We start from the raw sequence: 16758 nt of genomic DNA, 5'->3' as shown, positions 1-16758 counted from the left end.
CTCGGTTGGTAGAGCGGCCGTGCCAGCAACTTGAGGGTTGCAGGTTCGATTCCCGCTTCCGCCATCCTAGTCATTGCCGTTGTGTCCTTGGGCAAGACACTTTACCCACTTGCTCCCAGTGCCACCCACACTGGTTTGAATGTAACTTACATATTGGGTTTCACTATGTAAAGCGCTTTGAGTCACTAGAGAAAAAGCGCTATATAAATATAATTCACTTCACTTCATATGTTTAATGTGTCAAAACATTTGATGTTTAAATAAAGCCAATAATGCCATATTTAGTAGTGTCTTTTATGTAGAAAATTATCGAAAAGTATCAAAATACATTTTGGTACAGTTACCAAATAATTGGTATCAGGACTACCCCAATCACAATATTTTATTTGGTAAGTAAAAGATACTAGACCCAAAACAGGTTACAAAGCTCCCAATTAGATGCTGGTGTATGCAGTAACATACATCTTAATTTGTAATTGTACTGTATTATTTCTCAAAATTATTATTTTTCTACTTGCAAATTTACTGTTAATATCGGGTTACTTTCTGTTGTAACACGGTTCTATTTACACTTCAGTAAAATGTAATAATGTATTCTTCTGTTGCTTGAATACTTTACATCTGTTTTGGATGATACTACAAATTTGGGTCTTGTTTCAATATCAAGTAGTTACAGGGGCGGTATCGGTCATACCAATGCTGATACGGATTTTTAAGATCATTTAATGATTACATTTTTGGTCAAAATTATAATCAGACCAAAATGGCTGTGTAACAGAATGTCTGTGTAACAACATCTATTAGATATTTATATTATTTCCTACTATAAGCTCTTGTTTAAATCCCTTGATTTCTGCACTTAATGTCCTTCTGTGTCCAGGGACTTCTTTCCTAGGTTTTCGATCAACAACAACATTTTTATAAATGTTTTGTGATAATAAAACTATAGATCTAATCATTACATTATTGTGAAATATACGGCACTTATACTTGGTATTGTTACAGTCGATATTCGTATTGAGCCACCCATTTTGGTCACAATCAGGAGCTTTAACTTGTTGTTAGCGGTTAGCATGGCTTGGTAATTTATAAGTTTAGCCATTCCTCGTCCTCCCATGATACGTGTAAGAAACGTTTCCGTTATTGAGGCAAAGATTGGTAACTTTGAAGTGGCTTTACTCTGTAGAGGGACGTTAGCTGCTGGCTTGCTTCGCGTGTGATTTTGGGGACAACGCGAATGTGTCATCAATATGCATCATCACGATATAAAAATGGTTTTAAAAGCTGTATTGGCGGCTAAAAGTATATAATTTATACATGCATACTAGGGTTGTGCAGTATACCAATATTAGTATAGTACTGCGATACTAATGAATCATATTCGGTACTATACCGCCTCTAAAAAGTACCAGTCCCCTACCCTTCGTGTTATACAGACGAGCATGTTCGGCAGTGCACAATCACGGAGTACTTACAAGCAGACAGTGTGTAGACAGAAAAGGGGGAACGGACAAATTTTTGCTTAATGACTAAATATAAAAGTGAAGTTATGACACTGAAACACCCTCAGGGAGAGGTGCTTTAAGACATGACTAACTAGCTAGCGGCTAAAATCTATCGACAGTCAGCAGTGTTGTAGCTACTTCTAAATCTCTAATCCTTGTCTCCAAGACGTTTAGCAAAGTACATTAATTTCAAGTATCCTCCCTGTAGGATGAGTGATAGCAATATGTGCTTCACTACACACCGTAGCACCCTGGTCACATTACATTGGATGTATTAAAAATGGTCTATAATTACCAATGGGGAGTCAAGATTTCACTGCGTCCAATCATTAACTATAAAGATGATAATTTTTACTTTAAACACACTACATACATACCGTATTTTTCGGATTATAAGTCGCTCCGGAGTATACGTCGCACCGGACGAAAATGCATAATAAAGAAGAAAAAAAACATATGTACGTCGCACTGGAGTATAATTCGCATTTTTGGGGGAAATTTATTTGATAAAATCCAACACCAAGAATAGACATTTGAAAGGCAATTTAAAATAAATAAATAATAGAGAACAACAGGCTGAATAAGTGTACGTTATCCATCCATCCATCCATCCATTTTCTACCGCTTATTCCCTTTTGGGGTCGCGGGGGGCGCTGGCGCCTATATCAGCTAAAATCGTCCGGAAGGCGGGGTACACCCTGGACAAGTCGCCACCTCATCGCAAGTGTACGTTATATGACGCTCAAATAACCAACTGAGAAGGTGCCTGGTATGGTAAGAGTCATTCAAATAACTATAACATATAGAACATGCTATACATTTACCAAACGATCTGTCACTCCTAATCGCTAAATCCCATGAAATCTTCTTCCTCGATGTCGCTTCTAAACAACTCTGCCAACTCCAAAGGTATGCGCTGCTTCCTCTTGTCGTTTTCTGCTGCATATTTTACTACGTCCAGCTTGTAATCTGCAGTACATGATTTCATTTTCGGTGCTATTTTTGTTCAGCCCTTCTCAGTTTTTATAAGTTACCGCCAACGTTGAAATGATCCATTTTAATAGCTACGGCAGTAGTTTATAGCAGTGGTTCTCAAATGGGGGTACGCGTACCCCTGGGGGTACTTGAAGGTATGACAAGGGGTACGTGAGATTTTTTAAAAATATTCTAAAAATAGCAACAATTCAAAAATCCTTTATAAATATATTTATTGAATAATACTTCAACAAAATATGATTGTAAGTTTTTTTTGTGGACATGTTCCATAAATATTGATGTTGAAAATTACTTTTTTTGTGAAGAAATGTTTAGAATTAAGTTCATTAATCCAGATGGATCTCTATTACAATCCCCAAAGAGGGCACTTTAAGTTGATGATTACTTCTATGTGTAGAAATCTTTATTTATAATTGAATCACTTGTTTATTTTTCAACAAGTTTTTAGTTGTTTTTCTATCTTTATTTTTACAAAAAATTCAAAAGAGATCACTACATATGAGCAATATTTTGCACTGTTATACAATTTAATGAATCAGAAACTGATGACATAGTGCTGTATTTTACTTCTTTATCTTTTTTTTTTTCAACCAAAAATCTTTTGCTATGATTAAGGGGTACTTGAATTAAAAAAAATGTTTACAGGGGGTACATCACTGAAAAAAGGTTGAGAACCTATGGCTTATAGCATATAGCAGTTAGCATTCGTTGACCCACAATGCACTTCTGCCATGACCCTCCCCCGCCGAATTCTTATTGTTTGATGTGTATGTTACGATTGCTGACGTGTGTGTGACAATTGCTGACATTTTCTTGGTCTCTTCCGCGAATGAGATAAATAATATTTTTTTATATTTTACGGTAATGTGTTAATAATTTCACACATAATTCGCTCCGGAGTATATGTCGCACCCCCGGCCAAACTGAAAAAAACTGTGACTTATAGTCTGAAAAATACAGTATATACTGTATATGTGACTGAAGGGCATACTTACTCAACTGCCATACATGTCACACTAAGGGTGGCCGTATGAACACCGCCAACACTGTCATAAACATGTGCCATAAAGTGAAACCACACTAAACAACAATGACAAACACATTTTGGGAGAATATTTGCACCGCAACACAACATAAATACTACAGAACAAATTCCCAGAATTCCCTGCAGCACCAACTCTTCCAGGACGCTACAATATAAACGCCATTGGTGGATCTACACCTAACATCCACTGTAATGATACCAAGTATAATAGCGTATCTTGTCGATACTACTATGATTACATTGATATTTTTTTGCGTCACAAAATCTTCTTTTGTTTTTTTGTTTTTAATTTATATTATATTTATAAACTCAGGAAATATGTCCCTTTGACTTTGAATATGACCAATGTCTGATCCTGTAACTACTTGGTATCGGATTGATACCCAAATGTGTGGTATCATTCAAAACTAATGTAAAGTATTAAATAACAGAATAATAAGTGATTATTACATTTTAACATAAGTGTAGATAGAACACGTTAGAAGAGTAGAAAATAACAGTAAATAAACAAGTAGATTATTTGATCATTTTCTCCCACTTGTCCTTAATAGTTTTGACACAATAACAGAATGGAAAATGACACAATATGTTACTGCATATGTCAGCAGACTAAACTAGGAGTCTTTGTTTGTTTACTTACTACTAAAAGACAAGTTGTCTTGTATGTTCAGTATTTTATTTAAGGACAAACTTGCAATAAGAAACATGTTTATTGTACCCTAAGATTTTTTGTTAAAATAAAGCCAATAATGCAATTTTTTTTCCCCTTTATATATATATATACACACATACATACGTGTATGTATGTATGAATGTAATTATATATATATATATATATATACATAGATGTTTATATGTATATATACAGTATGTATGTATGTATATATACAGTATGTATGTATATATACATACACATTTTAGTGTTGCCCCGATACAAATATTTTCTGTAAAAAAAGAAGCTGTGCTAAATATTCCAATGACGACTGGCATGGTGTGTTTCTCAACAGTGAAGACCAACCAGCTGCAGTCCATCAAACGGGAGCTGACGCAGATCAAGACCAAGATTGATTCCCTGCTGGGTCGCCTGGAGAAGATTGAGAAGCAGCAGAGAGTCGAGTCCGGTGAGGTTTCACATTTGGACAATGCTGTGATAAACTGACGTTATTGTTCAATTGGGAAAAATAAGGTCAAATTAATAAATGTGTTTGTTTTTTTTAAATAGCAAACTAGTAAGGAGTGAATCAACAGCAATTTCACCTCAATTAATTCAAGATGTGATTAATTCTGATTATTAGCATTAATCTCTATTATCTTAATGACAGAAATTGGAATTTGTCTCCTTTCAGAGGCTCAGAGGAAGTACGAGGACAACTGCGACTCGCTGCATGATGAGTCGGTGTCAGAGGCGGCAGAGAACTCCGGCGAAGAGGCCGGCGGGGGAGCGCTGGACGTGGAGGCCGGCGAGATGAGTGGCGAGGATGACTACGACGAAGAGGACGAGGAGGGCGGCCGCCACCATCTGGTAAGAGCCGACACTTTTGACGGCAGGGGGGGGCTGGAGGGAGGAAGGCGACTCGGGAACATCTCAAGAGGCGGTCCTCTTTGTCTCTTCAAAGTTAATTTGGCCAGAATTATTCATGGCCGCACATCTGAGAGCGAGAGAGACGGAAGGCGAGCGCGCACAGACTGACACTTCCTCTCTGTCGAAATATCAGACAGGCTCACACAGAGCAGGGCCCGCTGTGAGGGTTGACATGGAGGATGAAGGACCCATCAGAGGCTCAAGTTTCACTTTAGACAACTTGAATAATTCTGCAACACTCAAATGAAAATATTGTAAATGCGGCCATCAGATTCTCTTTTCAATGAACCGGTGCGTGATCTACAATACTAATTGGCATGCTGATGTTAACAGCTGTGGCTGTAGGCAACTTCCTGATGTAACTCACAAACGTGAAATTTCTGCAAAATAGCATGAATCCACGTTTTTAAACATTAATTTTAGTGTCAAGATATCAATTCCTGTTTTTAATGAAATGTTAATAGAAATACGATCTTAACCACTGCAATGAGGTGGCGACTTGTCGAGGGTGTACCCCGCCAACCACCCGAATGCAGCTGAGATAGGCTCCAGCGACCCCAAAAGGGACAGGCGGTAGAAATGGATGGACCATCTAAACCACGGGCGTCAAACTCAAGGCCTGGGGGCCAAATCTGGCCCGCCACCGACGTTCCCTCTAAGGCAGTGGTTCTCAAATGGGGTACGCGTACCCTTGGGGGTACTTAAAGGTATGCCAAGGGGTACCTGAGATTTATTTTAAAAATAGCAACAATTCAAAAATCCTTTATAAATATATTTATTGAATAATACTTCAACAAAATATGAATGTAAGTTCATAAACTGTGAAAAGAAATGCAACAATGCAATATTCAGTGTTGACAGCTAGATTTTTTTGTGGACATGTTCAATAAATATTGATGTTAAAGATTTCATTTTTTGTGAAGAAATTTTTAGAATTAAGTTCATGAATCCAGATGGGTCTCTATTACAATCCCCAAAGAGGGCACTTTAAGTTGATGATTACTTCTATTTGTAGAAATCTTTATTTATAATTTAATCACTTGTTTATTTTTCAACAAGTTTTTAGTTACTTTTAAATCTTTTTTCCCGAATAGTTCAAGAAAGACCACTACAAATTAGCAATATTTTGCACTGCTATACAATTTAATAAATCAGAAACTGATGACATAGTGCTGTATTTTACTTCTTTATCTCTTTTTTTCAACCAAAAATGCTTTGCTCTGATTAGGGGGTACTTGAATAAAAAAAATTTCACATGGGGTACATCACTGAAAAAAGGTTGAGAACCACTGCTCTACGGTACGCGCCTGTGCAATTGCACACTTCTCACGCATCTTCTGCACACGGCAAATCTAGGCCGCAAACAAAATCGTATAAAAAGATAAGCACATAACAGTGTGCACGTCTGCCGTCGTTCACATGTGCGCCACTAAATGCCCAAGGAGTTTTGGCGTTTGCTCACACATGAAAAATTGGGGGGAAAATTGCTTGCCACATCATTTCATGTGGCCTTTCACATCATTTTTATGTGCTCCACCACATCATTCTAATATGGCCCGTCACACCATTCTAGCGTGGCCCATCGCATCATTATATTGTGGCCGCCACATCATTCTAATGTGGTCCGCCACGTCATTTTATAAGGGCCATCTCATTTTAAAGTAGTCTTTCACATTATGTTAATTTGCTCCGCCACATTGTTATAATACGGCCCATCGCATCATTATATTATTGCCGCCACATAATTTTCTTGTGGCTCGCCACAACATTTTAATTTGGCCCGCCACGTCATTTTGTGATCCACTACATAATTTAATTCAAACAATGCCCTTCTAAAATTTTGATGTGGTCCTCCTGGTTATTTCTGTGGCCAGCCACGTCTTTTTAACGGGATCCACCACTTTTTTGCGGTGGTCTGCCTCATCTTTCTAATTTCTAAAGTAGGCCATTAAGTAATTTTATGTTGTCCATCACGTTGTTTATGTGGCCATCCACATTTTTTTGTTGTGACCAGCCACATATTTTTTATGTAGCCAGTCACAACTTTTTAATGTGGTCCAGCACATTACTTATATGGCCTGCCAGATAATTTTAATTTGCCCCATTACATCATTACATTGTAGACTGTCAGATAATTTTCAAGTGGCCCACCACACAACTAATGTGGCTCACCACATAATTTTATGTGGTCCACTACATAATTTAATGTTGTCTGCCAAGTAATTTGAACATTGCCTTTCGTATCATTTTATGTGGTCCTCCACTTTATATTTCTGTGGCCAGCCACTACTTTTTTTTATGTAGCCAGCCACATCTTTTTAACGGGGTCAACAACTTTTTTGATGTGGCCAGCCACATCTTTCTAAAGTACCCCACTAAGTCATTTTATGTTTTTTATTACATTGTTTATGTGGCCCTCCACATTTTTTGGAATGGCCAGCCACATCTTTTTATGTAGCCAGCCACATCTTTTCATTGTGTTCCAGCACATTACTTATATGGTCAGCCACGTAATTTTGATTTGCCCCATTACATCATTTTATTGTGGACTGGACTGCCAGACAATTCTAATATGGTGCGCCACATAATTTTATGTGGTCCACTACATAATTTAATGTTGTCTGCTAAGTAATTTGAACATTGCCTTTCATATCATTTATGTGCTCCTCCACTTTATTCCTATGGTCAACCACATCTTTTTAACGTTGTCCACCACGTTTTTTGATGTGGCCAGCCACATCTTTTTAAAGTAGCCCACTAAATAATTGTATGTGGTCCACACCTTCCACATTTTTTTGATTAGGCCAGCCACATCTTTTTAATGTGGTCCTCCACATTACTTATATGGCCAGAGACATCATTTTTAATTAGGCCCATCACATCATTTTATTGTGGACTGCCACATAATTTTGAAGTAAACCACCGCACAATTCCAATGTGGCTTGCCACATCATTTTAGGTGGTCTACTACATACTGTAATTGAATGTAGCCAGCCACATCTTTTTAACATGGTCCACCACGTTTTTGAAGTGGCCAGCCACGTCTTTTTAATGTAGCACATAGGGTTGATGTTTGATAGGAAATTATCGAGTTCGAGCCTATTATCGAATCCTCTTATCGAACCGATTCCTTATCGATTCTCTTATCGAGTTTCGATAGGTTGTTGTACAAACACACACACCGCAAAATGAGCTAACGTTATGCTAAAAGCTAATTAGCCTTCACCTCAAGCCAGAACTGCGAGCGAGCTGAGCTGCAGTTTAAGTTTGTAGAAGGTCAACGGGCTCATAGTGATGTTAGTAGTAGTTGACTGGGAGGTGTTTATTATCATTTGGGGAGAGTACGCTGCCTTATGCTCACCTGCTAAAGACCTACCTGCTCGACGCTGAAGCATTTACTACATGCGCTCTGAATACGCACTGCTGATTGGCTGTCACCGCTGTATATGTAACCAATCAGATGGTTGTGTGGGTGGGACAATGCTGGGTGCTGAGACAGAGGCAGAAGAAGCGAATCAGCTTAAGACTTAAGCTTAGAAACTCGTTCGGTACACCCCCGTACCATTTGTATACTCTACAATGTGCAAAAATGTGGCTTTGGCCTCAAATACTTTTTAATTTTATTTTCATAGCTGTATTTTGTATTTTTCATTTTACAGTAGGTCTGAGAGTTGTGTGCTACGCTACTGCCGTCTTGTCCATTGGAACCTTGATTTTCCTGGGGCCACATGCAGTTATATCTCATTTAAAAAGAGCAACATAAAGACAGATGAGGATTGTATGTGTGTGTTATTCTTGTAACATTAAGGTTGAATCAAATGAATATTTTTGGATTCTTTTGTGGCTCCCAATGTTGACTAGCTACCACCCCTTTGGCTAAATACTGCAATTACAAGCCACGCTGGTCAGTCTGCTTGCTAGATTTAGTGATGGAAACTTTAAAAAAGTCCCCTGGCACACTTATAAATTGTTGTTTAATAGCTGTGGCCTTTAAAATCTATCAAACATGTCTTTTTTATTAGTTCATTTCAGGTGCTTTGTCAAAGGGAGACATCAAAGCAATAATTGGCGGTTCGAGCTGCGCCGCTAGCCTTTCCATCATGTCCTATGTATTAGCCGTAGCCTGCGGACCGTGATAGCTAATGAGGGACATTACACAAGATTTATTTATCTCCCAAAAGTGGCATCGATCGCGATAAAATAACCATTAGAGTGTATTCTGTTTTTCACTTTCTAACTCGAGCTCCTCTCTCCTTTTCAGATAGAGAACCACATTTCGGATATTGACAACTGAAATGAGGTAAGCGGCTATTTGAGTGTCCCTCAAGCTTTATGTCCGCTTGACTGTTTCTCTTAAGATTCTTTAATTAGTAATGAGCTGCGTGACATTTGGTAGACCACTGAAGGGACGCTAATGCCCCACTTTATAAAAAGAAGCTGTCAACATAGTCTATTGGGCCGCAACTTGACGTAAACATTTCATTTAGCTTAAATGTGATGGGGAAAGTAGTCTGGTTATTGGTAGCATAGCTTAGTTTAAGAATAAACTTCTTATTAATCTCATACTTAGGGCAGCCGTTTAGTTTAGCTTGCAACTGTATAAGAAACTGCTCGGCCAATACAAGTAAATATACCTAATTTAGTCATTTGATTATTGCTTCGCTTCCGAGGATTCCAAGAAACATCAGTATACACTTGGTATAACAGCTTTGCATCACTTGGATATTGTTAGCTTGGTTTCACATAACTTTACAGAGTCAACATATTGCTGGGAACCCGCATCCTCTGCATTGGACATATGTGTTTTGCATACTAGGGCTATTTTTTTTAGGATATTTGACTCAAAAAGACCAAAGACAGCAGTACAGTAAATACAAAAACATTTTATGTTTGGTTATTTGATTATTGTTAGCATAGCTTGGCGTCTGAGGATTCAAAGAAACATTGGCATAAACTTAGCATAACAGCTTGGCGTCATTTGGATATTTTTAGCTTCATTTTATATAGCTTAACAGAGTCAACATCTTCCTGGGAACCCGCGTTCCCTACATTGGACATTTTTGTTTTGCATAACAAGGCTAATGTTTGCCTAAATTTGTTCCAAAAAGACCAAAAACAGCAGTTTAGTAAATCCAAAAATGTTTTATGTTTGGTTATTTGATAATTGTTAGCATAGCTTAGCGTCCGAAGATTCTAAGAATCATTAGTATAAACTTAGCATAACAGCATAGCGTCATTTGGATATTATTAGCTTTGTTTACATAGCTTAACAGAGTCAACATCTTCCTGCGAACCCGCATCCTCTGCATTTGACATTTGTGTTTTGCACACCAGGGCTATTTTTTTTCAGAAATTTGACCCAAAAAAGACCAAAAAACATTAGTACTGTAAATACAAAAAAATCATCTTTTTATGTGATGTACTTAGTCCATAAGTAACAATCGTGTACTTCATGTTTAGTGACATGCTAATTCTTATTTTTGCACTTTTTTATACTCTTCTGACACCACCAGATGGCAGTATAAGTGTCCACATAAGGGCCGCAAGACCCCAATTCAGTAGTCTACACAATTTTGGAAATAAGAGCTAAAAGGTGCTGTCCACGCATGTGGCCACTAAGGCCTTTAGAAGTTTTAAAGAGGCTCTTTGGAACTTGCTCACATTTAAATGCTTCTTGGCTGCATATTTTTTATTGAATTGATGTTTATTAATCTATCTATCTGTTTGTGTCAAGATATATGCTACTGTGCTATTACATACATTGTGAGCATGCGTCGATCTAGACGGCCGCTGCTGCGTCTTTGTCTTTGTCCTTTGTTTGTTTTGTACTTTTGTATACTTTTACATTTAATCTACATTTACTTTTTATCAAGTCGTGCCCTTATAATGTATATGTTCCTTCTCGACTGCACTTAAATGTAGAATATGTTTATATTATTCATATATTCTATATATAATATATGTTGTATATTATTTTTTATTATTTGTCTATTGTAAGCAAACTGTGGTGCTGAATTTCCCCTAGGGATCAATAAAGTACTTTCTATTCTATTCTAATCTATTTCCTCTCACAGTTCCCCCCCCCCCCCCCCCCCACACACACACACACGCACACACAAACAGATCAGTCTGTATACAAAAATAACTCACACTTGACCGTTCTATTATTCTTAGCTTAGCTTACATTAGATTTACTAAAAACATTTTCTTCCAACCAGGCATCTCAAAAATGTCCCGTTCTTCCTATTTTCTTTTCACTTTCATCAAAATTCTACCAGCATTCTCCCTGAAAATCTCCCGATTGAAGGTCGTGGGAGAAAGTGTGAGAAATGTTCCTGCTGAGAAGAACCCCAATAAATCGTGTCCGGCAGGATTAGCGTACAGCGTAGAGATTTTACAAAGATAATCCTACTCAGATTCACAGCGGTCTAAATAGCTGTCATGTCTCTTATCACGTGTCTGTGTTTCTCTCGCTTCAGGAAATTGTCCCGAATTCATCATTCCTTTCATGAGGCGGAGAGAGGGAGGATCAGCAAAGTATACAGAGTGACCGGACAGACTTGAAGAGACGCCGACGAGTGGGCAGCAAAAGTGGCGTATGTAAAAAAAGCAAAAAAATGCTAAAAAAAAAAAAATTACAATTTACCACAAACGGTGCGCTGTTGTCATATCCCACAGAGATACTTGCGATGTGGTTTTGCGTACGCGGAACATTTTCTTAATGTGAATAAAATCTATTTATTCACATTTTGTGTGTTTGCGTCTTCTCAACATGCGCTAAAATGTTTATTTTAAAGCTTAATTTTGGTCCGCCTCCAGTCTTCAACAACTCAATGTGTTTTACCCCCAACAAAATTGATATTTGCAATGTTTAATTTGGATTGGACGGATGCTTTTAATGACCTAATTCTTGAGTTAGCGCAGAAGCTAATAGTTAGCTTTATTATGCTTCTGACACGGCCAATCTTCAGAAAAACTAAAAAGGGGGCCGCCAGCTAGCAACCCTTCGAAATGGCAACTAGAGCAGTGATTCTCAAACTAGTGGTACCCAGGCACCATCTGATGGTACGCAAAATAATTACCTAATTAAAAATTCAAACAGTGTTACTGTTCAAACTGTGTGTAATGGTACATTGGGCAAAAATATTCAATATACTTGGTAAATAAAACCTTTACCTTGTTTTTCATTAATATTAAGGCCTACTACGCTACTGTAATTTAATGTTTAATCATTATGATCATTATGGTGGTACTTGGAGAGCCAAGTGTTTTCTGAGGGAGTACTTGGTGAACAAAGTTTGAGAAGCGCTGAACTAGAGTATTATTTATAGTACTAAGCATACTTTACACCTGCAAGCTAATACTGAAACAAAACACAAAAAAAACGACTGGAGATCCAAGGTCAGCAAGATTGTCATGAAGGATGGATTAACAATTATTTTATTTTCAGTGTTAAAATATTGTTTTTAAAAAAATTGTGAGAGCGTAAGAGCGAGTGGACATTTTTTTCCCTTTTTTTTTTTTGGCTCGACATCCTCTCCCTGTGTAAGTAGTGGTTACCATGGAAACAGCAGCTAGACTAGACCGTCAATCAACAGCAGTATATTGACTGTGAGTCCGTGTGTGTGTGTGAGTGAGTGACTTCGGGCTTTGTTAGAGACGCGAAAAACTGTTGTAAAAAGAAGAAAAAAAAAAGTAAAATTTTTTGTATAAATATTTTTATCAAAAGGCATGTTTAATGTAACTTTGTATTTTCAGTTGCTGTACAAAAAAAAAAAGAGAAGAAAACTACGGTATATGACAGCTGCTGTAAGGCCAGAAGGTTCATTTAGCCATTGTGTACATAAATATTTGTGTTCTTCTGATTCAATAAAGTTTGTGTCACGTTTAATTAAACCAGTGTTTTAATGGACACGCAAGTACTATGAAAGATGAGTGCCAATTACACAGTTTTCCTCTCAAGTGTCAAAAAGTTTTTGCGCAAATGCGAAGAGATGAGCGACAAATGTATATTGAGACGAGTCAACAAACCGCTATTGGGTATCAACTGCATTTATTTTGTGAATACTGAGAAACCAGCAGCAACGCTGATGTAACCGTGTGTCAGGCATGTCAGTATGGTGAGAATGCTGAGACATTAGTATTGACTCTCAAATTCAAATTCATGCTATTGTCAAGGAGGTATTCTGAGTGTATTCACTGTCCCCGCCACCCCAAAAGGGAATAAGCGGTAGGAAATGGATGGATGGATGGAATAGGATAGGGTAGACTTTATTTATCCCACCATGGGGAAGTTATGTGGTTGCAGGGAAGATACCAAAGTCCTCAAAAATAAGGTAAATTACATGAGCGGTCAACGTCAAAGAACATAAAAGACATTAAAAAAAAACACAGAGCTGACGCAACCAGCTGCCACTTCAGTGGTGCCGTTTCTACATACAGCTACAAAAGTAAAACACAATGGGGAAAAAAACCAAAATAGCAAAATATATAAGGTGCGCATACTATTGCACCATGCATAGACCAGACACAGGAACAGACTCAAAGCAAGCGTGAGAGCCGACCCGGCAGGCACAAGACATTGAAACAATGTTGAGAACTTGTTGACTGAGGTCCTGACACACAAACATAACGTTGGAACGACATGCTTTTTGACACCGTTTAATCGATATTGGGTTCTGACTCTGATTTGACCACTGAAATTTGGTCATGTTCCAACCAAAATTCGACAAGACAAATATAACGTTGAAACAACTTGCTTTTTCGATCAATCAATCAATGTTTCTTTATACAGCCCTAAATCACAAGTGTCTCAAAGGGCTGCACAAGCCACAACGACATTCTCGGTTAAGAGCCCACATAAGGGCAAAGGAAAACTCACAAACCAGTGGGAATGTCAATGTGAATGACTATGAGAAACCCCCCACCCCCCTCTAGGGGAGACCGGATGCAATGGACATCGAGTGGGTCTAGCATAATATTGTGAAAGTCCAGTCCATAGTGGATCCAACATAATAGTGAGAGTTCAGTCCATAGTGGGGCCAGCAGGAGACCATTCCGAGCGGAGACGAGTCAGCAGCGAATAGATGTCCCCAACCGATGCACAGGCGAGGGGTCCACCCCGGGTCCCGACTCTGGACAGCCAGCACTTCATCCATGCTCCCCAGGGAGACCTAAGTCAGTGTTTTTCAACCACTGAGATATTGTCTGGTGTGCCGTGAGAAATGATGCAACTTCACCTAATTGGTCCAAAAAAATGTGTTTTGTAAATCAATAATTATAATCTGCAAATGTTCCTTAATGTCTGTGCTGTGTAGACCTTGGCAGGGTAACCACGTAATACCTCACGTCACCAATTGCTTTGTAAAAGTCAAAATGTGTCGGGTGAGATGAGGAATTTTTGTCGTGAACCCAATATGCAAAAGGTAAAAAGCGCTTAAACCAAAAATGAACAATATGGATAGGAAAATGCATTGAAGTTTAGGGATGGCTGTGCAAAACTTGCTACAAAATAAACAGAAACAGAATGCTGGACGACAGCAAAAACTTGCAGCGTGTGGAGTAGAGACGGCGTCCACAATGTACATCCGTACATGACTTGGCAATCAATAATGTCCACACAAAGAAGGATAGCAACAACTTCCAGGAAAACCGGAAGGGCCACCAAAATAACAACGCAAAACAAGAACTAAAACACTACACACAAGAAAACAACAACAAACTCAAAATAAGACGACCTGGTGGAGTTTAATTTTTTAACCTTTTCTGCTGGTGGTGTGCCTCCGTATTTTTTAATGTAAAAAAATGTGCCTTGCCTCAGAAAAGGTTGAAAAATACTGACCTAAGTGTCCGATGCATGCTGATCATTCAGCCAGGGCTCCGTGAAGCTCGTCCATCCCGACGCTCGACAATAGCTCCACAGCCCCGTGTCCTCCGGTCTCCACACAAGGAGAGCCAGCAGCTGTTTTTCGTTGCAAACATAACCATGGTGGAAAATAAGTATTTGGTCAACCATTCAAAGCTCTCACTGATGGAAGGAGGTTTTGGCTCAAAATCTCACGATACATGGCTCCATTCATTCTTTCCTTAACACGGATCAATCGTCCTGTCCCCTTTGCAGAAAAACAGCTCCAAAGCATGATGTTTCCACCCCCATGCTTCACAGTAGGTGTGGTGTTCTTGGGATGCAACTCAGTATTCTTTTTCCTCCAAACATGACGAGTTGAGTTTATACCAAAAAGTTATATTTTGGTTTCTTCTGACCACATGACATTCTCCCAATCCTCTGCTGTATCATCCATGTATCCATTTTGGTATAAACTCAACTCGTCGTGTTTAGAGGAAGAAGAATACTGAGTTGCATCCCAAGAACACCATACCTACTGTGAAGCATGGGGGTGGAAACATCATGCTTTGGGGCTGTTTTTCTGCTAAGGGGACAGGACGATTGATCCGTGTTAAGGAAGGAATGAATGGGGCCATGTATTGTGAGATTTTGAGCCAAAACCTCCTTCTATCAGTGAGAGCTTATTTTCCACCATAATTTACAAATAAATTCTTTAAAATTCCTACAATGTAAAATTCCTGGATTTTTTTTTCACATTCTGTCTCTCACAGTTGAAGTGTACCTATGATGAAAAATTACAGACCTCTGTCATAATTTTAAGTGGGAGAACTTGCACAATCGGTGGCTGACTAAATCAATCAATCAATGTATTTTATTTCGGCAATCTTCACATAAAACAAAGAACAATAACAAGAAAAGAAAAAAAAAACACTAATTTGAGCAATGATTGAGCCGAAAGGGTGTAGGTTGAAGCAACGCTTATATAAACCTACCCCATCACAACAAGAACAAGGTTCAAAATATATAAAATCTAAAACATGCTTCACTTATATTACTTTTTTTTTAAACAATATATAAGCAACATATATGTAGCACACGTCTCATATACACAGTTTAACATTTAAATCAAACATATACATTTGTACACTTATATATACACATATATATATATATATTATATATACACAATCTATTTAAATTCCATATAAAGTGGTAATATATACATTTTAATATAACCTATATGTATAATTATGAAATGATAAATTGTATTTATATACATATTATATATTATTGTCTTTCTCTTCTTTCTTATATTTACTAATGATAAATGATTTAAAAAGCTTTTAAAACTGGTTTATGTTGGTGCTGTGTTTTATTTTTTCCCCACTGTATGCTGTGATGTATCAACCAGTGGCTACTTCTCATGGAACTTGTTCATTCGTAGTTCAGCACCGGATGTTTTGGGGGTAATAAGAACAAAATAAAGTCAATGTTTTCTCATTTAAAATGGAGGAATATGCAATCAAAAAGTTGGATTTTCCTCTCCGCGGCTCGCCAGATTGACTGCACGCCGTCGTCACCCCGGCACGGGCGGGCCCCGGCGAGGAGGCCGGCCATTTTGTCATTCAAGGCTGTCTTTTGATAGACCCACCGCCGCTCAATACTCCATAACGCCTCGGAATGAGGCTGGGATGGAGAACGGCGGCAAATTCATTTTATTCTCCTCCTATGAGCGAGTCTGTTAGGGCACGATAGGACGTTTAGTGGTACAATTCATTTTGAT

At 38.2% G+C, this 16758-nt stretch overlaps 1 protein-coding gene across 3 annotated transcripts in view; it reads left to right on the top strand.

Moving 5' to 3' along the window:
- The window catches only part of LOC133569364 (RNA-binding Raly-like protein), a 229166-nt gene extending 216142 nt beyond the window's left edge, over nt 1-13024 (top strand). For all 3 annotated transcript variants that reach the window (XM_061921636.1, XM_061921637.1, XM_061921638.1), the window contains 4 exons: nt 4554-4667; nt 4893-5068; nt 9390-9428; nt 11608-13024. In XM_061921636.1, coding sequence (XP_061777620.1) covers nt 4554-4667; nt 4893-5068; nt 9390-9422 — 323 coding nt within the window. In that variant the 3' untranslated portion in view covers nt 9423-9428; nt 11608-13024. The remainder of the gene's footprint in view (nt 1-4553; nt 4668-4892; nt 5069-9389; nt 9429-11607) is intronic.
- The last annotated feature ends 3734 nt before the right edge of the window (nt 13025-16758 follow it).

The sequence above is a fragment of the Nerophis ophidion genome, linkage group LG15 (assembly GCF_033978795.1).
Source record: "Nerophis ophidion isolate RoL-2023_Sa linkage group LG15, RoL_Noph_v1.0, whole genome shotgun sequence".
Taxonomy (NCBI): Eukaryota; Metazoa; Chordata; class Actinopteri; order Syngnathiformes; family Syngnathidae; genus Nerophis; species Nerophis ophidion.
Note: the sequence above shows the minus strand (reverse complement) of the source record. Positions and strands in the feature narration are given on the sequence as shown.